Source organism: Sceloporus occidentalis, unplaced genomic scaffold (assembly GCF_023333645.1).
Source record: "Sceloporus occidentalis isolate IW3139 unplaced genomic scaffold, rSceOcc1.0.p SCAF_9, whole genome shotgun sequence".
Classification (NCBI taxonomy): Eukaryota; Metazoa; Chordata; class Lepidosauria; order Squamata; family Phrynosomatidae; genus Sceloporus; species Sceloporus occidentalis.
This window is the reverse complement of record NW_028316989.1, coordinates 5,157,969-5,181,771: the sequence shown is the minus strand read 5'-3', so window position 1 is coordinate 5,181,771 and position 23,803 is coordinate 5,157,969. Positions and strand designations below refer to the sequence as shown.

The following is a 23,803-nucleotide window of genomic DNA, read 5'->3' as shown; positions in this document are numbered from 1 at the left end:
GTTATATTGACGCTCAGCTATCCAGGGATGTCAATCCGATGTCTTTCAGCAGCCTCAAATACCCTTAAAGAAAACAAAAGCATGTCATGTCTTATGATTCTGGGATGAACAAGTAGTATTGACGGATATGCCATCCAAAGGGCACTGGCAAAAGAAGGGGAGGGGGGAAGCATCTAAATGGTTAACAAGGTAATGGTAAGAAATATTGACCTTGATTTGTTTAGCTAAGATGTAAAGATTTCTGAAGGTCAAAGGTTTCCTTGTGTAGTGTTTTGGAGTCTAACTGTGCCTGACCCTCTAACATTAAGCTGCTGTGGCCTGCAGTTTTGGAGAGCGAAGTGAACCAGGGGGAAAAGGAGGAGGGGGAGAGGACAGGAAATAGAGTGAGGTGTTTCAGGAAGTTGTCAGGAGTTGACTGATTGATTCCAGATGGAAAGGGTCACCCTCCATGACCCAGGAAATACTCACTGGGGGAAAGCCGTTGGCTGGTGAAATGGGAGGACCTGGGAGTCGGAGACTATGATGGAATGTCCGCTTCCTCTTTGTAAAAAATGGACTTTTAACTCCTTGGTATAAAACATGCTTGGCGGTGGTCTGTATTCGGCAAGAGATTGCATGGAACTATGTCTGGATTAAGTAGGCATGTGAGATCCATAATGCAAAGTGGCCTTTCATTGTACTGTGGAGCATTAGTAGACAAAGGATTCGTAGTAAAGGAAAACCAAGAGCCAAGGCCAAAGAAAATGGAAATGCTTAGGTGGATCAAGCCAAAGGTGCACCTGGTAGTTTGTCCCCTGTGTTTCCTAGCCAGATACTAGTGAAGCTTTTAGACTGGGAATGCTGAAACCATGTTCTCCTGTTAGACTTTAGCATCCAGGGACCAGTGGCAGACTACCTTAAATAGGAGGTATGTGATAGTGTATTTGGATATTCCATTCTTAGTTATCAGTGTTATAAGTAGAGTCAACAATAAAATGTTCAATGTAGAGTGCTCCTGACCTAACCTGGATCATCTACAATTTAACTGGTAGGAGTAGTTTAAACAGCATTTGAAAACTGAAAAACTCATCATCAGCACCAAGTATCTGATTCAAAGTGACAATCTCATTATCAGTCCACATCTTCCCCAAAAGTAGAAAAACAAAAATGGATCTTTACCAATGTTCAAATCTAGATTCCCCATAAAGTCAGTTTGGCATGAGAATATGAGCCAAATTGCAATTCATGAGACAATTGTTGCCACGTAGTTCTTTTTTTAATATTAAAAAGAATTTTATTATACATTCAACAATTAAAATTTACAGTCCAACAATCACATTTGTCCTAGTTGTACATTCATAACAGAACTTACTATAAAGCAAATAGAAAGAAAGAAAAGAAAAAGAAAAAGAAAGAAAAGGAAAGGAAAGGAAAAATAGATGCAAATAAATACAAATATATAAACATATGCATACTTCTATATATTTCTACTCCTATTCTCCTAAGGTCAAAGTAAACAGGTTTGTCAAGGGTGAGTGCATTTCCAATCAATAAGAGTTTTTAAATCTGTTATTTTATTTGTCCAGATCCAGGATTTTGAATGCTTAAATATTAAAAGTTCGTATTTGAATCCCTGTGTATTCATTATTGTGCTTGCCATGCTTTCGTTCCTGAGAGTTTCCTCATCTTTAAAAGCTATATGACAGGCAGGTACAAGATGCTGGGAAGAGGAATAGAAAGAATATCCTCTACTATTAGTTTCCTGATCAACAAATGGGCTTCCTGACTGTTGGGAAACCCCATTGGGAAGAATAACACAGCAGCAAGATTTTTGTCCACTTTGGTTCTGATGGATTATTCTGTAAACAAATTTGTTTTAACACAGAAAAACCTTGCATTCCTGTGCAAGATAAATCATTGCAACATTTTGGGTGTTTCATTAGGAGGAGAGTCCTGTGCAAAATATTCATTTTCTGCCACTATGGGGAGAAAACAATGTTAATAATTTGTTCATGTATGCGAGGACCCAATAGTCAAGGATTTACAGCCCTAAATAGAAATAGCTATACCGACGCAAGGTGAAAAATATCACTTCGGCTCAGTTGTAAGAAGCCTTTGCAGAAATGTGTGAATTCCTTCACAACTGAGATAAAGAGAACCTACGATTCCAAAAATCCACTTGTGGGTGTAACTGAAACTGACAAATGTTTCCATCGTCTACATCTGAATGCAAATCCACAGTTCCATACTTTTCATTTCTCAAAGGTAAAAATAACACACTCCTGCCACATACACACCGTTTTGTTCACACACATACATATTTCATATACAAAACACATCTACATGCATTGTTAACCACAGCATAGAGCAGGGATGGGTCAAGTGTAGACTATGCACTTTATGCAGCCCCTCATGGCCACTTTTGTGGCTCTCAGTCTCCCTGCTGATAAAAAGATGGCCCTCAATTCCCTCCGGGGAGATGCAGGGAGCATATCCACTATATTCCCCCCATTTGGGAACCAGAAAATACCTTTCTTAAAAAACCGAAGGTAAAATGGAAATGACTTCTGGTTACTTCTTGTTTTGAAAGTGGCCCAGGAGAGGTTTATAAAAGGACAAAAATGCCAGCCCCCATCACAATCCCCAGAGGGACATTTGGGGCCAAAAACATATTGTTGATATTGTTATTTATCCCAAACACAGTCTGGGCAACCAGCCAAAGTTTGTTGTCTCCATTTGGTGAAGGTAGGTCAGGGTAAGTGGCCTTCTGTATCCGAATGGGCAGGACTCTCTGCCATACCTGGAACTGCACTCTGGTCTGTCTCTGAGACATTTTAGAAGGTTCTGGAAGTTCCTCCTGCTTTGGTTCAGCAGCAGGTTCTGAGTCAGAGTCCATGCCCATGTTCTCAAAGCAGAGCCAGACATTGTTTTGCAATGGGCATGTGGTTGCGGGAGTGTGCCCTCCCAAATCTCCTAGAGGGGTAATGCAGCTCCCTAGCTGCTCACAATTGCCTACACTGGACATAGACATTCAGAAATACTATGTTTCACACATAAGAACACTTTTTGATATATACTCACAGATACACACACACTTGCATACACTGAATAAATATCCATTTTCACATGGTGAGGAAACACTTTCCTTCAGTGTTGCCATCCCAGTCTGAATTGAGTACCCCAGACCCAGACAGTGGTGCTAAAATATGGGGCAGGGGCCATAGAAGGTCCATTTGATGGATATCCTGTGTCGTTCCCAGTTTGTCCCCAAAATTTTGGAGAGGAGACAGGCTGCTGATGGAAATATTTGAAGCAAAAAACGTTTGCAGAGGTAACATAGAGCAGTGGGAAGCTTTGACTTTCCTTTACTACATGCATATTTGTTGTAGAGATCAAGTTTATTAGATTCATTACAAACGTGTTCCTTGTTTTATATAAGAACGAAGCAGAACCATGAGAAAACAAACATACCCACAAACATCACATTAACATAAAAGAGGCCCCAAACCTCTGTTTTCATGAATATTTTTGTTACCCCATCTTTTCTTCTTTTTCTGATTTGTACAAAAGAACCCTGCCCCCCCTTTCTCTCTGTATATATTCATTCAAAATTTGGCTGTAAAAATGTACTGGAACGCAATGTGGTTGAATGTTTATATGCCCTTATCCCAGTGGAGGTGTATAATATAGTCTCAGCTTGTGTGAGGTTGGATGTGCGCGGGTTCGTGTGTGTAGCATGCATGCACCATAATATACTTTTTTGATTTACATTTGGTTACAATTTAAAAAATCTTCTCGTAAATATTTCAGACACTGGAATAATTCAGCGTTATTCCCTAGCCGTCATAGCGTGGTTCGCGCTGGCCAGCGAGAGATTAAAATTTATTTCCATTGTTGAAGAGAAAAATAATGAAGTGCATCTGACCAGGCTCTCTTGTGTCACGGAGCTCTCTTATGTCAAGGGGGAAATGTTCACTTCGGAGCAGAGCTCCACCCAAATGCTCAAAGATGAAATCTATTGGCACATGAAAGCCACACATTCTGTGGCAGGTACAGCATGACAAACGCCTGTTGGAATGAATTAAGTTGGTTTGGAGAATAAGGAGCATTCTTTCAGTTAGTATTTTGTATTCCCTGCCTTGGGCCTAAAACAGTTTATCAGCTGTAAAAAACAGAAATCGTTATTTCTGGGCAATCATTTCAAGCATATATCCTGTATTCATTTGCTTTCTAAAATCCTGATGATGTATTTTGGTCCAGAACTTCACTGAGAAGCTTATTTTCTGTCGAGGGTCATGTTACCTCACGACCCATGAAAGTCATCCAGAGAAAAGCAACCCATACATCCACATGTCTAAAGGGAACATTTTATTTCTCTTTATTTCAAGCCCATTTCTAAAAACATAAGGCATTGGACAAGTGTTGTTTTTTTAAAAGAAGAAAAGGAGAAGGGGAGAGGAGAAGGAGAAATAATCACAAAAACCAAACACCATGACGTAGTCTGCATCTGCGTTGTGGAAATAATGCAGTTTGATACCACGTTAACTATCATGGCTCAATGCTATGGAATCCATGGCATGCTCATCTCAAAAACAAATATGGTGGCATTGGAAATAATGTTTGAAAGGGCATCCATCCACAATGATCAGGAGACTGGAGTCACTCCCCTATAGCCAAGGTTATCCCCCTTGGGACAGATTAACAGTTCCAGTTTAGAGAAAGAAAAAGGTGAATAATAGGAATACTTATTTAGATTGATCAAATTAGGCACAGCATGGAGGAACTGTGCATAGAATTTTTGGCCTTCTCTAATAATAGCTTTTGAGAGCTATCCACTGAAGCTTGAATGATGGGAAACTGAAGACAGACAACAGGAAGTATTCGTTTGCATGCTTAAACTGTGCCATTCACTGCACAAGATGTAGTGATGGTCATGAAGTCAGATTGCTGAATGGAATGAATTTAGCAATCTTATGTATGAAGTCTCTAAGCTACCTTGCAGAAATGAATTGGAAAGTTGTGCATCAGATCAAGAGTGCTCCAATGCACACCAACCACTTCTGGTGCACATTGGACTGAAGGGGGAAGGAAATTGGCTTTGCATGTGCTGACCGACACCACATGCAAAGCCATTTTCATTCCACCATTAGGATACTTCTGATGCACATAGGAGGTCTTCTGATACATTTCAGGTGCTCCTGTTGTACTCCAGGACTTCCTAGCCAAAGTCTGGGTTGTTCCCTGATGCACATTGGTGCCCATTTCACATTGGGCAGTCATACATTAGTCATTCCACCACTGAGCAACAAATGTCTATATGTAGAAACATGATAGCAGCCCCTACAGATGGTGAGAATCAACTTGATTCTATTTCCTGCCATGTTAGTCTAGTTATGAAGATGTAAATTCCAGACATGATTCTTTCAGACCTTCTAAAAATCCATGCATTAACTGCATGGAAGAGAGAGTAGAGTCATATCTGCTGTCTCTTCATACATAGAGCCCACAATACTATTTGAGCATAATGAAAAGCAGCAAAACTCATTGCACAAGAAAAGGGACAAGGTTCACTTAGTGGTTCATGAATTGGCTTCTCCTTAATAAGGAGCCATTCCTACTGTTACATCACTGCATAGCTCCACTACCTCAGACATCCACACTTATAGAAGAAACACCTGCATCAGGGAGATATGCCTATATGCTGAGTTTTTATTGCTTTTCATAACACCTAAGTAGGCCTAACATGCTTACAACTTCCCTTTAGCGCTGAAGTCAGATGGCCTGGGCCAATCAATATAGACAGAAAATACACCCACTTACAAACAAAAGCAAGGATGCTTCATTCACAAGGGAACCCTAGGTTATGCCAAAGTTGCCAAAACCGTACACTTTTCTTATCAAATTGGTCAAATTTGGGCAGGGCCAGCGTGGCAGTTAATGGAGCCATGAAGATTTCCTTAACTAAGCTGCCCTGGAGACTTCTATTGTTAGACATGCTAAGAGAGGTGAGTATAGAGGATACTGCAAGAGCATTCACATGACTAACTGGGACTTAATTGGGGGCAAAACCATAATGGTGATTCTCAATTCTAGGTACTGTTGGTGCTGCCAAGCTTGTCCACTTTAAAACTTCTTACACCTTGTATGCACTTGGAATTAGGAATGAACAAATCCACTATCTTTGATCAAGCCAAAATACTGAGAGGTTTTCTTATTTTTAATTAAATTTGTCGCAGATGAGAGATTCTTTTTTGTAGAAAATGTTCACATGAAGATATGTATGCATTTTTCCTAATACTGTCATTTTTGTAAACAACTTTGCAATTTTGCAAGCAATCTTCCCAATGCCATACATTTTGAATGCAGCTTTTATGAATATACCAATCTGTGTATATACTTTCCCCGACATACTACTTTAAAAAAAATTGAAGACAACATTTACAAAAGTCTGAGATGCTTGAATTTTGAAGGTTAAGTCCGCATTGGTGTCAAAGTGTAAAATTTAGTAAATTGCAAACCAAATGAATTTTGCTGTCGTTCCTGCATGAGATCTATGTATAAAGAGCTTATCAATGCATGGAGATTGAGGGCAGGAGATTGTAAACATGGTTCCACCCACCCTTTCATACATTTACAACTGTCCCTCATAGAAGATGTGGAAGAACCTGTGACATTCTTTGATTATAAATAAAAGAAAGGTGAAACCTTCTGCAAATCATTGGTATATTATGCTCCCAAGACGCAAGGCTTGTTACAGTCCTTAGGATTCGATGCTAAGTGGAATTAATGCAAGACTGAAAGATCTTTCCCTCCAATGAGGGAAGAAACCCCATAGGACACAATTTCATTTTGCAAAAATAGAATGGGATTTAAAACTAGGCTGAGTAATTAATGCATCAAACATGGATCACGGAAAAGCAATTTACCTGCCTTTTCTTTTCCTATCTTTTTTTAATATCTAGGTTGTGTTGTCAACAACGGTGAATGTCGATGGGCATGTACTGGCGGTATCTGACAATATGTTTGTTCATAACAACTCAAAACATGGACGGAGGGCGAGGAGACTTGACCCTTCTGAAGGTATGGTGTTTTGTCTAGGGCTGGGGGGGTCATTTAAGATATGCCACAACATCAGATGATACCAAAAAGCAAAACTGTATCTTTGTGTTAATGACAAATGAAGGAAGCAGATCTCTATTTATCAGTGAGAATCCCCTTTTCCTGGCATTTGCTCCAATAAGTCCCTGTCCTTGTTGACTTTGTCCCTGTTTTAACCTTTGAATAAAGATTTTGAAATTTAGAAACATAGATTCAGAGAGAATCATACATGTTAGTGTTAAGATATAGAGCTGTCTGTCTTGGGTCCTTTCATGTCTAGCTATTAACATGCTTATTCAGGGGGGAATTACCCACTGAATTCAGTGGAGCTTATTTCTTCTTTAATAAGTGTTTATGGGATTGCACTCTAAGAAACTAGTCTGACACCTTCAGGGACATCCCACAGACCCCAAAGGACCCTTCCAGGGCCTGTCGCAGTGTATCCAACTACAATAATATAGTTGGATGCATCATCATCAGTCCCCTTGCCTCCAGTAACCCAGAAATGGGCATGTTTGGCAGGGGGGATACACAGCATACAATGTGGATTGAGAGAGAGAGATAGCATCAGAATATATAGTTACAGAGATGTAGCTGCTTGACACATGTTTGCTTTGATTTGGATTGCCTGCATGGCAGAATGGAGTTGGACTGGATGGCCCTTGGGGTCTCTTCCAACTCTATGATTCTATGATTCTATGTACATCTCCCAGTACAAGATCTCAGCCACAGTGTTATTAAGTTCCCAAATTTTTATTAAGCTCTTGTACATTAAAGTAACTTGCAACCTTGAACCTCTAGTGGTTTGCATCCAAACCAAGCCAGGAGTGAATGAATCCAACAAGTTGAGTCTCCCTTAACAGGAATTCTGAAATCCAAAACATTCCAAAATCATTGTCCACACGGCTGGCTTTGTTTCCTAATGGTTCAATGTACACAAGTTTTGTTCCATGCACAAAACTGTTAAAAATATTGTGCATAAAATTACCTTCAGGCTATAATACGAAATGTGAATTAATTTCACGTTTAGACTTGGGTCCCATTTCTACATTACTTTAAGAGCAAAAGCTGTGGAAATGGCAAAATACAAAAGAAAATGCATGCACATGTGTGCGCACGCGCATACTCACACCTGGCTAGATAACTTAAGGTGTAGAGACTCCCCTGGTGCAGACCTTGAAAATAACATAGTGAGATGTACAATCAATAAATTATTGGTGCCCACTTTGTGCCTTTTTGGTTTTGCCTCAGGTCCCTGCCTTACTCTACCTAATGGCAGGGCCGGCCCTGCTTATGAATTGCCTTGTTACCTTAAAGGAGTGCTTCCTGGGAGGGAAATCAACATCAGGCTGAATCCGATAAGCTCTGCCGTAAAATAAAACGTGGCTGCTTCTCGACTATTTCCCCCCCTTCTAATTGCTCCTTCAGGCGGGAGCAGCCAAGAAGCAATGTGCTAAGCATTCTGCAAAAGAATTTCAGGCGTCTTGCTCAGCTGGGCTTGACTTGATTTTGAGCAAATCAAGCGACATGACATCTTAGTTAAGCAGAAATGGAACAGCACAAGATGTGTATGAAAAAGTGTCAGCCGTTCCCTTAAACAAACTGCATGAAACATAACAATGAGCAGAAGGAAACTGACACTAATTGATTTTCGTTTGTTTGGCTAAGCGAGGAATCATCATCGTCTGCAGGCTGTATTTTCAAGCAATTACAAATCGCTGGATCTGCTAAGCTTCAAATTGGATAATCGCCTCCACTCTCTCCATCCCCATTCTGGCACCAGTTAAAAATAACTAGAGAAACCCCTCTTGGCCCTTTCCCTCGCAGCTAGTGAAAGTGAGAAGACGTTGTGACGTTACCAGAAGAGACAAGTTAGTCTATTATTTCATTAGAGTGTTTTGTTGCCTTCTCCTCCCCTTTAAAATGTGCCCTGCATCAACCTAAAGGGGAATTAATGAACTGGAAGAAAATGATTGAATCAGTAAAGAATTTGGAGCAGTGTTAATTCTCCCCCAGCGGGCAGTGAAATGGTAGAAGGAAACTCTCAAGATCCTGAACCTAGGAAGCCTTCCAGTTTTTCCTTGACTGATTGAATGTGATTGACTGGCTGTTCAAAGGAGCCTCGCGATTTTGGAGCCCTGCCAAAGCTCCCTTCCACCTCTGACCTTGTCAACATCGGGAATGGAGTGATGGATTGACTTCGGTTATGGACTGGAAAACCATATTGGAATCTTGATGGGATGTATAGTCCAGAGGCCTTGAACAGATGAAGGAGAACAAACAGGGAGGGGAAAGGGGGAAATACACTATTCTACAAATAACAGAAAATATGAATGCCATCTCCCAGGAAAACTGGTATAAATGCTAGATGTCTCCAAATTATTGAAGGCATCAATAAACCCAGTAATGTCAACACTTCTTCATGATTAGGCAGATAGTCAGTCCTCCATATCCACAGATTCATTATCCATACATTCAACCAACCCCACAGCTTGAATATATATATATATATATATATATATATATATATATAGAGAGAGAGAGAGAGAGAGAGAGAGAGAGAGAATGTCAGCATGGTGTTGTGGTTGGAGTATTGGACTACGACTTTGGAGACCCATATTCGATTCCCAACTCAGCCATGAAACCCACTGGGTGACTTTGGGCAAGTCCTATCCTCTCAGCCTCAGGAAAGGCAATGGCAAACTTCCTCTGAACAAATCTTGCCAAAGAAAGAAAGAAAGAAAGAAAGCCATGATAAGATCACCATAAGTTGGAAATGACTGGAAGGCACAAACACACACCAAAAAGCAAACACACACACAAACACAAAAAAGCTTGATTTTTACATTTTATATAAGCAACCCCATTTTATTATGCCACTGTATTTAATAGGACTTGAGCATCCATAGTTTTTGGTATCCATGGGTGATCCTGGAACCAAACTCCAGTGATTATCAAGGGCACACTATACAACAACAACAACAACAACAACAACAACAACACACACACAAAAGAGGAGAAAAAGAGAGAGAGATTTTTTTTGCTTCATGCACAAATTTATTAAATGTATTATGAAGATAATAACTGATAGATTATGTGTATAAGCTATATATGAAAGATAAATGAATTTCATGTTTAGACTTGGGTCCCATCTCCATTATGTAGAAGCAAATATTCCAAGATTTCAAACTCCAAGCCACATCTGGTCCCAAGTCCTTTGGATAACGGAGACTCAACCTATAACCTATTTCTGGCTATATTTGATGCACCCTCCCTATCTTCACTTCTCCCAAATATATGGTCTTAAGAGGTGATATGATAGCCCTGTTTAAATATTTGAAAGGATGTCATATTGAAGGGGGAGCAAGCTTGTTCTCTGCTGCTCCAGAGAACAGGACCCGGAACAATGGATGCAAGCTACAGAAAAAGAGATTCCACCTGAACATTAGGAGGAACTTCCTGACAGTAAGGGCTGTTCGACAGTGGAATGCACTCCCTCGGAGGGTGATAGAGTCTCCTTCCTTGGAGGTCTTTAAACAGAGGCTGGATGGCCATCTGTCAGGGATGCTTTGAATTGGATTTCCTGCATGGCAGGGGGTTGGACTGGATGGCCCTAGTGGTCTCTTCCAACTCTATGATTCTATGATTCTATGATTCTATGATTACTGAATGCAAAGAAGACACAGCTCAAATTAATGGACTTACATAGGTAATGGCTTTCCAAGATCCTATTCATTTAATGGGTCTACCTTAGTTGTGACTCACAATTGCACGTAGGCCTAAAAGAAGAAACAATAAGAACCAAATATTCACAAAACTGAGTATAGGTTTTGGTAGAATTAGGCTATTCTTGGTTTTGTGGTGCTTCCAGGTGCCACCTAAGACTCTTGGGACAAAAAAAGACCTAATGGCTGATTCCCCCCATTTTTGCACAATGTGTATTCCAGTTGTTAACTTGCAAGATGAAATGTTCTGCTTTACAGAACTCCAGTAGAATTTAGACATGATTGGATTATTCTCTGTTCCTTTGTTTTCTGTGCATGAATAGCCTTTGATGAGTATCAGCTGTGTGTAGTGGTCCAAGCTCATAGACCCAAACTTTATATCCAGTTTCAAATGAGACCTAACACAGAAGTGAGAAGACACCTTACTTCTACTCAACCTTTTCTCTATAGCATAGTATCCTGTGTGAAAAAAAGATGGAGATGTACAAATAAAGGAGGGTTGCAACTGAGATCAAGTCCTTTTAAGCCCCTATAAAATTCAAAGAACAGGACAGAGCAATGTCATGCTTAAATCATATTTGTCTAAAATGGCTCCATATTGGTTTAGTAGGGTAGCTATAAACGGTATCTTTAAAAAATATTTCTAAAGTAAGCATCCTCTGGATCAGGAGTCTAATAAGCTTTAATGCATTGCACACCTCAGCCTATAGTGCTCCGGAGTCAGAGTGTATACATAGCCAAAAAGTAATTATTAAATGAATTACTACTATGCATCTCCTAGGCCAAAATAGTCCAGGAGTAACCTGGGGTTTTCTGGCCAGTGCATATGAATCCATGATCCCTTATTGGGTTTTCAGTGGCACCTAGCTGATCCTTTTACAAATCCTTTCACTTGCTCTTAAATGGATCCTGAACATTAAACAAGCAAACAAACCAAGGTGATTCCTTATACATGGCGCTCTGTTCAAAGACTCCTGCTTTTCTGTGATGCTTTCTTAATTTATGTAATTTTAGATTCCCATGTTTATTGATTTTGGCAGACCATGTAGCATTATTCTGATGTAAACTACTGTAGTTAGTGTGGGGAGTTACTTTTTGGGACAAGTCCCAGTATTTCCCAGTCAGCATAGCCAGCAGCCATTTGGGAAATTCGGGGAGTTAAAGTCCAAAGAAGCAACATTTTCAAGCTTTGGAACCTCTGTGGCTGTTGCTGTTATCAGCATCCTTAGAATTATCACCATTATCATTATTATTCTGCTCAAGTGTTTTATTCCCATCCTTCTATTTCCACTTGGCAAAATAGCTTTACAACAATGGGTTGAAGACCAGTGCGGCATGTAACCAATGACTGTCAGCCACTCTCTGGGGTCTTGGATTCCACTTCTACCATATGAAACCATTTAATTCATGAAACCCAGAAGGAGCCTGGGTCTTTCACTATATATGACACATCACCTAACACAAACCTAATACATATTTCATTGCCCCTGAATTCATTGCAAACTGCTTTTCCCCTTTGGTGGGTCAGATATTCGTCTGTTGCATTCTGGCTCAAAGCCACTCAATTCCTCAGCACATACCTTATTGAAATGCTGACCGTCAATTGTCATCATATTGGCCTCATTTTAATTTTTTAAATCTATTTTTGGCTTTGTTTTATTGATTTTTCCAACGTAAGCAACTTTGATCATGTGCAACTAAGTAGGGCTTGGTTTGGGTTGAGTTGACTTAAGTTGACTTGGCTTGAGTGCCATCTTTACGAAAGGATTACAACTGGCTCCTCATCTTTGGTTTTGATGTTTCCTTTTTAGCCACACCTTGTATCAAGGCCATTAGTCCAAGTGAAGGCTGGACCACAGGAGGAGCCATGGTGATCATTATAGGAGACAACTTCTTTGATGGGCTACAGGTCGTATTTGGGACCATGTTGGTATGGAGTGAGGTAGGCAAAAGGATGTAGTATGTACATTTTGTCAAGCTGTCTCCTCTGAGAAAGTAGTATGTTAGCCTCCATTTGTGCTTTCATTGTTTGAGGGAGAGGGAGCATCCCAGGATGGATATCAAACATGGAATCCTCCACCATTTTGCTTTTATTTTAACATCAACATTTTTTTCACAGAGCACCTTGAATATGCAGTTCATCACAGTTTTTCACTTTCTTCAGTGCAATCTAGTGAATGTGTGTGTTTGTACACTCATAAATGATTACGAAAATGGTGATGTGATTGCATATACGATTGCATCAAAATTATTTTCATGCTTTATTTCATTGATGTGTGAAGGTACATCCATATATTGATGAAATGCCACCAGAAAATGCGCAAGAGAGCATATGGGCAATTTAGTCCTGGGAATATGTCCTCCATCTTGAGGGTCTGTTCCCCAAATGAGCCACAATTTCAGCTCCTCATATCCTGCTCTCCCTTTGTCCCAAATACTAAGGTTTTAGCAAAATAGCTTTTTGCGATTTTGGAAGGGGAAAGACATGAAAGAACTGAAAGCTGCGAACGATTATGCATGTACAGTGTATAAAGATGTGCAAAATTTGGAAATGAGAACAACTAATAATTATGTCTGTTTCATTTTGGAAAAAAGACCATGTACTTTCGAAACTCCCAGATCCATTAAAATTTTCAATACCATTCTTAATGTGAAATTATTATTTCCAATTTGCTTTAGGAATTACAGGTCTCAGGCGCTAAACTAAATAATTCAACACAGTGTCTTAAAATTAGTACCTGTATTTTTTTTAATCCATCACTTCTATACATTAAAAAGACTACTATTTCTGGAATGTGCAGTGGCAGAGGATGTGTGCTAAGAATGGTAAAGTTTAGTTCTGCTCAGTTTTAACTGTCTGAGGAGCCTCTCTCCCCCTCCCTCCAGTCCATCTGCCTTGGTCCAGGCCTTGGAGGTAGAGAGGAACTGCTGGACCTCTTACCCTTTCCCTCCACCACTCCCTCCTCCTTCTGTATCATGTCTTTTTAGATTGTAAGCCCGAGGGCAGGGAATCGTCTAACTAAAAGATTGTATGTACAGCGCTGTGTAAATTTACAGCGCTTCATAAATAAAGGTTAATAATAATAATAATAATGGTGTCCTGCAGATATGCCAAATCTGTCTGGGGATGGTGGGAGTTGAAATCAGAGGACTACTAGGTTTGGACATCAGTTCTGGAATGATGAAAGGTCAAATGGGAATTGTTCCTACACTAATTTGTCTTCTCTCCTTGATGCTTCCCAGTTGATAACTCCACATGCCATCCGTGTCCAGACACCCCCTCGGCACATCCCTGGTGTGGTCGAAGTCACATTATCATACAAATCCAAACAGTTTTGCAAAGGAGCCCCTGGCAGATTTATTTATACAGGTATGTGGACTGTCATGAATAAATAACTCCCCAATCCTGAAATGCTAATGTTTAAGATTGTGTTGAAATGGTTTCTTCTTTTCTTTTTATTCTGTTGCCAATTTAAAGACTTTTATTGTTGTGAAGTCAAAAGCTTTCATGGCCAGCATCCATGGTTTTTTTGTGGGTTTTTCGGGCTATGTGGTCATGTTCTTGAAGAGTTTATTCCTGACGTTTCACCAGCATCTGTGGCTGGCATCTTCAGAGGCTGGCACCTTCATTTCTGAAGATGCCAGCCACAGATGTTGGCGAAACGTCAGGAATAAACTCTTCTAGAACATGACCACATAGCCCAAAACCCCCACAAAAACCTACTTTTATTGTTGTTCTTTTATAAGGAATGGATTCAAATAAAACAGAATGAATAGAGGGCACACGACAACAGCATATTATTATTATTCTTTATTCAAATACCAATACCTTAGTTTGTCTTAATCTATACTGCCTGTAAATGGGTGAAATCAGATCTTTATGGCTCACTTTTTCTCTGATGCACTAAACCTCTCTCTAATTCACTGATATACTTAGTAAGACTGAGGCCTTTCCTTGGGCTCATATTGATTTGAAGTGTGTCTGCCGGCAATGACTGCCAGGACCTCACAGAAGACTGGAGCCTTGGGCACATAATCCATGAAGCTGAACCACAGTAAAAATATCAAGACCTTTTTTTTAAGGCCTACTGCTGCCATTTGGCCACTAGAGGAACATACACAGACATATATATATATATATATATATATATATATATATATATATATTTTCACATTCACCCAAGGAGGAGGGGGAAAAAGTTGTTTTGCTGATGTATACGAGAAGATGCACCATAAAATTAGCAAGGGGAGAATCGAGCAATTGCTCGGTCTCTCTATCTAAGTAGATCATGACAAGCAAAGTGATAAACACAACTATTAAGTACAGCTGCACCTGGTGTAAGCAATTCCCTCGGCTCCTCTTGGCTGATAGCAGAATTGTTTAAAGAAAAAAACATAGCACAATAAAATAAGGACTTTCAAGCTGCACAATTAGCCCGGTGTGTTGTTTTTCTCCTTCAATCACTATATTAGTGTGGTTTAAAGCCTGTTATGATAATAGTAGGACTTTAAAAAGAGAGGGAGGGAGAAATAATCACTGCAGATTACTCCAGGGTTTTTTTTTAAAGTATGAAGTGGCTGTCTTTTATGAATCTGTACATAGACTTGGACAACATGCTCCACTCCCCCATGAAGTGGAGTGGAGTGGAGTCTCCTTCTTTGGAAGTCTTTAAGCAGAGGCTGGATGGCCATCTGTCGGGGATGCTTTGAGATGGATTTCCTGCATGGCAGGGGGTTGGACTGGATGGCCCTTGTGGTCTCTTCCAACTCTATGATTCTATGATTCTATGAACATGCAGGCTGTGATGTGAAACTGGCAAAAAGGGGCCCACAAGAAAGGCTTTGAACAAAGGGCTGTTTGTCTGGAGAGTGGTGCTTTGGAGAGTGGAGTCTTTAAACAGAGGTTGGATGGCCATCTTCCAGAAGTACTTAAGTTGTATGTTCCTGCATGGCAAAGGGTTGAACTAGATAGCCCTTGTGGCCCCTTCCAACTCTTTGATTCTATGATTCTATGAAAATTATAGAATTGGCAATTTTGATAGCCAATGATGGGTGGTCCTCCTTGCTCAGCTATCCCTCTTCCTCTTCCTTCCAGCCAATACACGGCAGATGGACAAGTTAGCATCTTAGGAAGGTGGATCACCCATTGCCAGCTATTGTAGCCAATGGCAAACAAGATTCACTCAGGTGCCAGCCCATCCAGCTATGCAGTGGTCAGTAGGAGGAGGTGAGAAGATTGCTCTTCACTATGTTCTTATAGCTGATGCACAATAATGCATCAGTCCTCCAGGACCTCCCAGATATCCTCCAGGATGTCCTGGAGATTGATATAGTTATTCTCTGTTGACTATGAGAACATAACCAATAGTGATCTTCCTACTCAGCTGCCTACCACTGACATGGGATAGGAGGCAGGGAAAAGGAGTTCCTATGCTGGGGTGGAAGTGTAGTTTCCAGATCTATTTGGAGACTGAAGGGGGAAATGAGTGTAGTCTCCAAATCCATTTGGACACTGAAGGGAGGGATTGAGAATGAGACTGCAGAAGGTTGTCTTCTATTAAGTATCACGACACATAAGAATCCTGTTTCACACTCCTCCAAAACTCTTCAAATGGATGTTGGTGTTTACATGGGATTCCGGAACCAAACCTGAGTGGATACCAAAAGCTCATTGTATTCCCATGAAAACTGCTGGAGCAAATATGTATTGGAATCAAGCTGATAGACACTTGAATATTACATTACCCAGCTCTTAGCAACATCTTCCATTTGTGACGAGCAACAGAGATCGATGGAAGCTTTTGGTCTCATTTACACCACATTGATAAAATGCAACCAGTACCAGAGCGATGGACGGCGATAGCAAAGCTGCAACCAGGATCGGGCTCTAATTAACATCCCATAGAGGATCAATCATAAATGGTGGGGATTCAACCCAGTGTTCCTATTGGCAAGCAGGTGGAGATGGTAAAGCAGGCGGTTTTGAGGAGCTTACTGTGCAATTACTAAAGATCTGAGACGAAATCTTCAATATTTAATACAAAATCCAATATTCATTTCAAGTTCAAAACCGATTAGGCATTATCTGAACAGGAACAGCACAGAGACAGCTTGTTTGAGGAAGAGAGAGCCGTAAACTGTTAAAAAGACAACTACAGAAATTAAAGATAAATTCCAAGGGTAGATCTAAATGTCACAGTGGGAGCTGTTATCAGCACGTATATGTTCCCAGTAATGGGTACTTATAATAGGTTACAGCAAAGTATGCCATGCTTGCATTGCTGTAGTTAAGAATCTGTCAGCAGTTCCTCTTAGTGTGTTATCAGTCAAGGCAACTGCGGGACAGCAGCTGGCAGCTAGATTGTGGTGCCAGGTTTGTGGTTATTGTTTTGAGCAGCTTTTCCCCAACCCATAAGAAAGAGAGAGGAATAGTCCCTCTGTGGCTGAATAAGTTTGAAAACCTATTCATGGGGGAGCGGAGCTTGCAGAAACTGACTGATGGGTTCATTGATGGAATGTTTGCATCCCCTCTGATCCGATGGCCTTAAAAACACCCAACAACACTAGCAATAAAGCCATCATAAAATAAAAGGAACAGCGCAGCAGGAGAAAGGAAAGAAACCCATCTCTATTGCATGTAGGAGCGAATTAAATGTGTCCATTTTACTCTCACTTTTCTTTTTAAAGATCTCACATTCCATTTGTTGAATTTGTAAATAAATTGCAAATATTCAAAAAGGTGGACCCAAAGCAAATATAATGAAGGTTGCAACCACTGGCACTGGTCAATATATAATGAATTGTCGGTAGTATTCTCAGTATGGAGAGGACAGTGTTGTGCTGCCTGCCACTTGGCTGTTAAAGTGAGGAGCCTCAAAGGGAAGAAAAAGTGCAGTACTACAAAAAAAAGGAGAGAGAGAGAGAGAGAGAAAGAAAGAAAGAAAGAAAGAAAGAAAGAAAGAAAGGACAAAAGGTGGATTGAATACACATGAATAAGAAGTCAGACTTTCAAGAACTAAACACTCTACTTGCTTTACTTGGGTGAACAAGCTCTCACTTTTGCTGTCTCCTACATTTTTGGTGGGAGGGGAAGCTTATTGATCAAACTTACAAAGAAATTTGTGGTGTTTTGGGAAGCCTTTATTAAAATATAGAAATGAAACTACCATATACCCCCAACTTCATATGGCTAGCTGATCAATTTGCATCTGCTTTCCTTCCATCACCAAAGCCAGGACTCATTGATAGGCAAATGGGCAAGGAGTCAGCCATGTGAGGAAGTGTGAAAGACAGCCCTGGATCTCTCAAGCAGAGTAATCAGATTGACAAGGCAGAAGATGCACAACAACCAACCCCATCTCTACCCACTCCCACACTCACTTGTAGGGGATGAAGTGATCAATATGGGTGTGTTTTGGACCACAGACCTATGATGTGTAACACTAAAGATGTGTTTTTAAGTAACTGACTGGGAACTTTATCACACACAGCTTTTCAACCACTTTAAAAGAGCATCTATGACTTATGTACCACACAACACTGTCCCCATCCCATCACTACTGTCTTGCCATCCAAATGTGCTAACAGCACATATTGTCATTAATGGGGGAAACCCATCAATACGTCCACAAATGAGTGGCTGTCCCATTAATGTGTGATAGGTTGTTCACATGGCACTTCCAAGATTGAGGAGACCCATGGTGTCAGTGTCTCCTCCTCTCCTCTGTCTCCCTAACCCTTGCCTGTATTAGCATATCTCTAGAATTGCATTAAAAATACATTTTAAAAAACCTGAAAGGCATGATAGATAGGACATAGGGCAGGGAGGAGTGTGGAAGTGTGTGGAAGTGTGTGGAAGAGAGTGCAAGGCCCCATTTGCACTTATGCAAGGACATGTAAGAGGGAATAAATGCTTCAAAACCAGTATGTATGCAGTTCCCCTTACTAGTGCAATTGCAGTGAGAATGGGGCTTATGCGATACTTCAAAATTACATTTTGCTATTTTGGGGCCATGAGACAGTGATGTTATTTTTAAACAAGTGTAGCTGTAAGAGTTCCTATCAATGAAAGTTTCAATTTATAAATGCAACTAACCACTTTTTAAAAGTAGCCTCCGAGTTCTGAACAGTCTTAAGGGCTAGAGTTTTAGTTCTGGCATCAATAAATAAAAGCAGAGGTTCTCAGGATGCTGTATGGCCAACTGTTGCATGCTAACATGACAGAATAAATGCATATCCATAAATTAACACTGAGTTAGGAGTCAGATTGTTTTCTTGAGTAACAAATCTGGATATTCCCATTAGATATTTTTAGTTAAATGTGTACATTTTAAAACTCTCTACAGTTTAAAATCCCCTTTCCTTGGCCCAAGACATGCACTTTGCTTAAGCGATTGGACCCATAAGGTTGAAGAGAAATGGCACATAGTGATATATAGGACCTCAGGAGGATTCTGACAAATTCTCACGATTATTGGCGCAACGTCTCTGCCTGGCTCCCAAATGGGAAATAGATACTATAGCCGTTGAAATGTGTATTATTAAACTCCTGTGGCGATCTGAATGGTTCCCAGAAACAAACATTCTAAGTATAGCAAAAGTCTAAATTCTCAGGTTTAAGTCTTTCCTGCTGCACTCTTATTTGACTCCATTCAATTGTGCTTAAACTTATTTATTCCACTGAAATAAGGGAAAGTGTATGTCACCATAATGTATTATGGCTTATTGCTTCCATATTTTCTGCAAAGGGAGAGGGGATGAGGTGGTTCATCAAGGCTGCTGGCAAGAGTCTTCCATAATGTGCGCTCACAGGTATAACATGGTCAGCAGCAATGTTAATTTAAACTATCATCCTTACAGGTTATGTCCATTTTGAATTAATGTTGAATTGCACTTTAATCACCCCTTAAATTAGCCACTTTCACTGCCCTGCTTGCATGACTTTAACTACAGATATTATTCCATTCCCCCCCCCTTTTTGTCTAGCAAAATAGCCTTTTGCTTTGCACCATAGACTAGAATAACAAACCTCTACCTGGGTTTGGTTCTCTGATGGATATTATGCTTGATACAATATTTTATATAAATGATGTTTGTTTATATCTCTTTAATGTCCCTCTTTTCTATGGTTTTAAGCATGTTTAATTGATTGCATTCTGTTCTCATGCTGCTCTATGACTGTAATAAAGATCTTTCAGCCTTTTGTTTTTGATTTTCGAAGATGATTGTTTTATCTCTGACTCTAGTTATTATGTCTGATCTTTCCCTCTCATCCTCTGTTTCAGCTTTAAATGAACCTACCATAGATTACGGGTTCCAAAGACTCCAAAAAGTTATCCCAAGACATCCTGGTGACCCAGAGAGACTAGCCAAGGTATAAAGATTTTTGAAGTCTTTCTGGCACAATTTGCCACTGTTTATTTATTATTATTGTTGCTATTATTATTATTATTATTATTATTATTAGATGCATTGATAGAGTAATCCTAAATAACATAATTCAGTGGGGTTTACTCCCAATTAATTAGGTACAATAAATGGAATTAGGCCCCATATACCCTGCCAAGGTTTTTGGTGCAGCTCTATGGCTCTCACAGTTCCCCTTCAATTGAAAAAGATATATTCAAAAATAGCTCACAAAAGGCTAAATAGTTCACAAAACTACATAATCCCATAGCAGTGAGCCATGGCAGTTAAAGTGATGTCAAACTGCATTCATTCTGCAGTGCAGATGTAGTCTAGGTCTTCATTTCTCTATCAAGAAATGAATAACTGAGAATGCACTTTCCATTCCTAAGCTACAGAGATAATAAGTGCAAATCTGAGTAATAACGGTTCCATTTGCCATAGATTTCCTTGCTAGTCTTCTTTCATAATTCTTGCCTATTCTTCTTCCTCCTTGTAGGAAATGCTGTTGAAGCGAGCAGCTGACTTAGTTGAAGCACTGTACGGAACACCACACAATAATCAGGTGACCATTTCTGTGTGTGTGTTCTCTGGTGTTCAGTGAAAATGTGAGGAAGGAGGAATTGGGTTCTCACTTGCTGTTGCTTTTCCAGACAGACAGACAGATAGACAGACAGACAGACAGACAGACAGACAGACATCTGAAACTGATTAAGCTGTTTATTTATTTGATAAAAACATATATATATATATATATATATATATCAGGGAAATGTGCAAGTACAGTGGGCCCTTGGTATACATTAGGGTTTGGTTCCAGGACCTCTGTGGATACCAAAATCCATGAATGCTCAAGTCCCATTATATACAATGATATAGTAAAATGGTATCCCTTATATAAAATGATGATGATGACAACGATGATGATGATGATGCTGACACCGACTGGACTATTTTAAAGGAGTCATAGATAGTGGGATCTGTGGAGTGCCAATTATAAAATCACTTTCAGATACTTTATCAACTGTCCTCAGCTTGAAAATATTTTTACAAATATATAAATTCCAGAAAACAAACCTTGATGTTGCTGTTTTATATAAGGGACACCATTTTACTATGCCATTGCATTTAATGGGACTTGGACATCCATGGATTCTGATATCCACAGGGGAAGGCTTCCTGGAACCAAATGCCAACAGATACTGAGGTTCCACTGTAAAATTACTCATAATAATTATACTAATACCTTCTAAACAGAGTCTATGAGTCAGGACCAGTGTCAGGGATAGGTGTTATTGGGTGCCAGTTGAGACAGAGAGGACATTTCTCATGAGGAATGGAAAGTCTATTCCAAGATATTTGGGAAATGGTCAGAAAACATGGGTTTTTTGAGTGTTGACAAACTGATTAGAAGAATCTTGGCTTGGCAAGAATCTTTGCAATTCGGGACTTATTGTTTGCAAAATTCACACAGGGCTGTTTGGCACAGAAAGCTACATTTTCTGGCAGAAAACGATTTACTGAGTAGAAAATTCTGTAATTGGGGATTTATTCTGCACAAAATTTACGCATGCTTGATTTGCATAGAAAACAACTTTATCTGTGCAGGAAACAACACATCCCAGATATTCATCAAACATCTTATGACATATTTCTTCTCCTTCGACATGTTTAATCATTCTGTCTGAGACTGATTTCCCCCCCTAATTTCTTATTTGTTCCATGCAGGACATTATTCTGAAGAGAGCTGCTGATATCGCAGAAGCACTCTACAGCGTTCCAAGGAATCCTGGTCAGATCCCTACTTTGTCTAGTTCTCCAGCTCACAGTAGCATGATGGGCATTAACTCTTACAGCAGCCAGTTAGGAGTCAGCATCTCAGAGTCAACACAAGGGAACAATCAAGGTAAAATGGTTGGCATTGGACCCACATAATGTGAGGCGCTTTAGCCTTGGTGGTTAAAATAAATCAGTTTGGGTCCCCATGTACTCTGCTTAGAGGCCTATAGTTGGCCTCACTGTTTGCAAAGGACTTCCAGGATTAGGGATAGAAATCTTTGCTTATTTCATTCTCATATGAAAGAAAAAAAGATTGGAAAAATCCCCCCCCCCCCCAAATACTCAGCAAGAATACACATTTTCATTTTTGCTGATTTTTCCCATCCAACTTCTGCTTTAAAATCTCCAAAGAAAGAAACACCATCAGACTCCAAAGGAGTGTGTTCCACTGTCGAACAGCCCTTACTGTCAGGAAGTTCTTCATAATGTTGAGGTGGAATCTCTTTTCCTGCAGCTTGCATCCATTGCTCCGGGTCCTAGTCTCTGGAGCAGCAGAAAACAAGCTTGCTCCCTCCTCAATATGACATCCCTTCAAATATTTAATCAGGGCTATCATATCACCTCTTAACTTCCTCTTCTCCAGGCTAAACATCCCCAGCTCCTTAAGTCTCTCCTCTTAGGCCATGGTTTCTAAACCTTTCACCATTTTGGTTGCCCTCCTTTGGACATGCTCCAAGATTTGATGCTATAGAATTTGATGCTAGCAGAACAGAGGCAAGGAAGAGAATAGTGCTGGTTCCTCCCTTGAAAGCAATGGAAATGAGATTTGTACAATTTTGTAACTCCTTTCTCAAACCATTAGGAATTTGACAAATCTGATGCATTCAGTGACCATGCTTGACAATTTCATAACAACATGGAGGTGACAGAGGCAGATGTGTAGCGTGAGGGCTCCCTTTTTTAAACCCAGAAAACCCCTCCAAGTTTCCCAGATTCCTACACCAAACTGCTACTGAGCAAGTGACATAAAGGAAGAACTGCAGTAAAGGAAGTTTTATGACCTTGCTAACATCTCCACTGAATATGAGAAGATGATTTGCAGAGGATAGAAGGTGGCCAGTAAGCAGTAAGGGCTGGAAGTGTGAGAAAATCAATCAAGTTTATTTTACTGAAAGATACTCAGCTAGAAGCAGGAATTTAGTGTAGGCTTATAAGTACCATTCATGAGATACGAATAGTTTGGAATAAAGTAATAGGGGGGGAAACACCCTTAAATGTTGCAAACCTGTGGAGCAGCCTGAGTCTCCTTGAACTAATCTGAAACTGAATTCCTTTGGTTTGATAACTACAAGCCTTGTGTAGTTATGATGTATACAAAAAGGTCCAAAAATATGTTGGATTCTCCTCCCATTGAATGCATTTCTTTAATTAGGTGAAGACTGAAAAGCAAAATAACACAGTTCTTCTCTCCAAATGGGGGACAATAGAAGACGTATCCATTAAAAACAGATTCATTATCTGGAAATGCTAATGTAAACCTACTGGTTTCCAAGCTAGATAAACTGTATAAATCAATGTGAATATAAAGGTGAGTTCTCCTCTCACTTCCAGTTTGACAGTAGAAATTGCCCTTGTTGAGACTAAATTAATAAAGGAATGCAAACTTTGAAGAAAGGCAAACCACTTAACAAACAGGGTAAGTTGAATTTAAAACAAACGCGGGAGCTGGACAGATCCGTGGAAAAGCCACTTAGCTTTAACAAGTCAATTATTGAAGGCACTGTGTGGATCAAAGTGTGGCTCTGCTCCCTGTCTAA

General features: G+C 40.0%; 1 protein-coding gene across 1 annotated transcript in view; it reads left to right on the top strand.

The window, feature by feature from the left end:
- The window catches only part of EBF2 (EBF transcription factor 2), a 186,199-nt gene that overhangs the window by 142,115 nt on the left and 20,281 nt on the right, over positions 1 to 23,803 (top strand). Inside the window, exons 8-13 of the mRNA XM_089539038.1 lie at positions 6,942 to 7,059; positions 12,614 to 12,744; positions 14,046 to 14,172; positions 20,087 to 20,175; positions 20,707 to 20,772; positions 21,936 to 22,113. Coding sequence (XP_089395164.1) covers positions 6,942 to 7,059; positions 12,614 to 12,744; positions 14,046 to 14,172; positions 20,087 to 20,175; positions 20,707 to 20,772; positions 21,936 to 22,113 — 709 coding nt within the window. The remainder of the gene's footprint in view (positions 1 to 6,941; positions 7,060 to 12,613; positions 12,745 to 14,045; positions 14,173 to 20,086; positions 20,176 to 20,706; positions 20,773 to 21,935; positions 22,114 to 23,803) is intronic.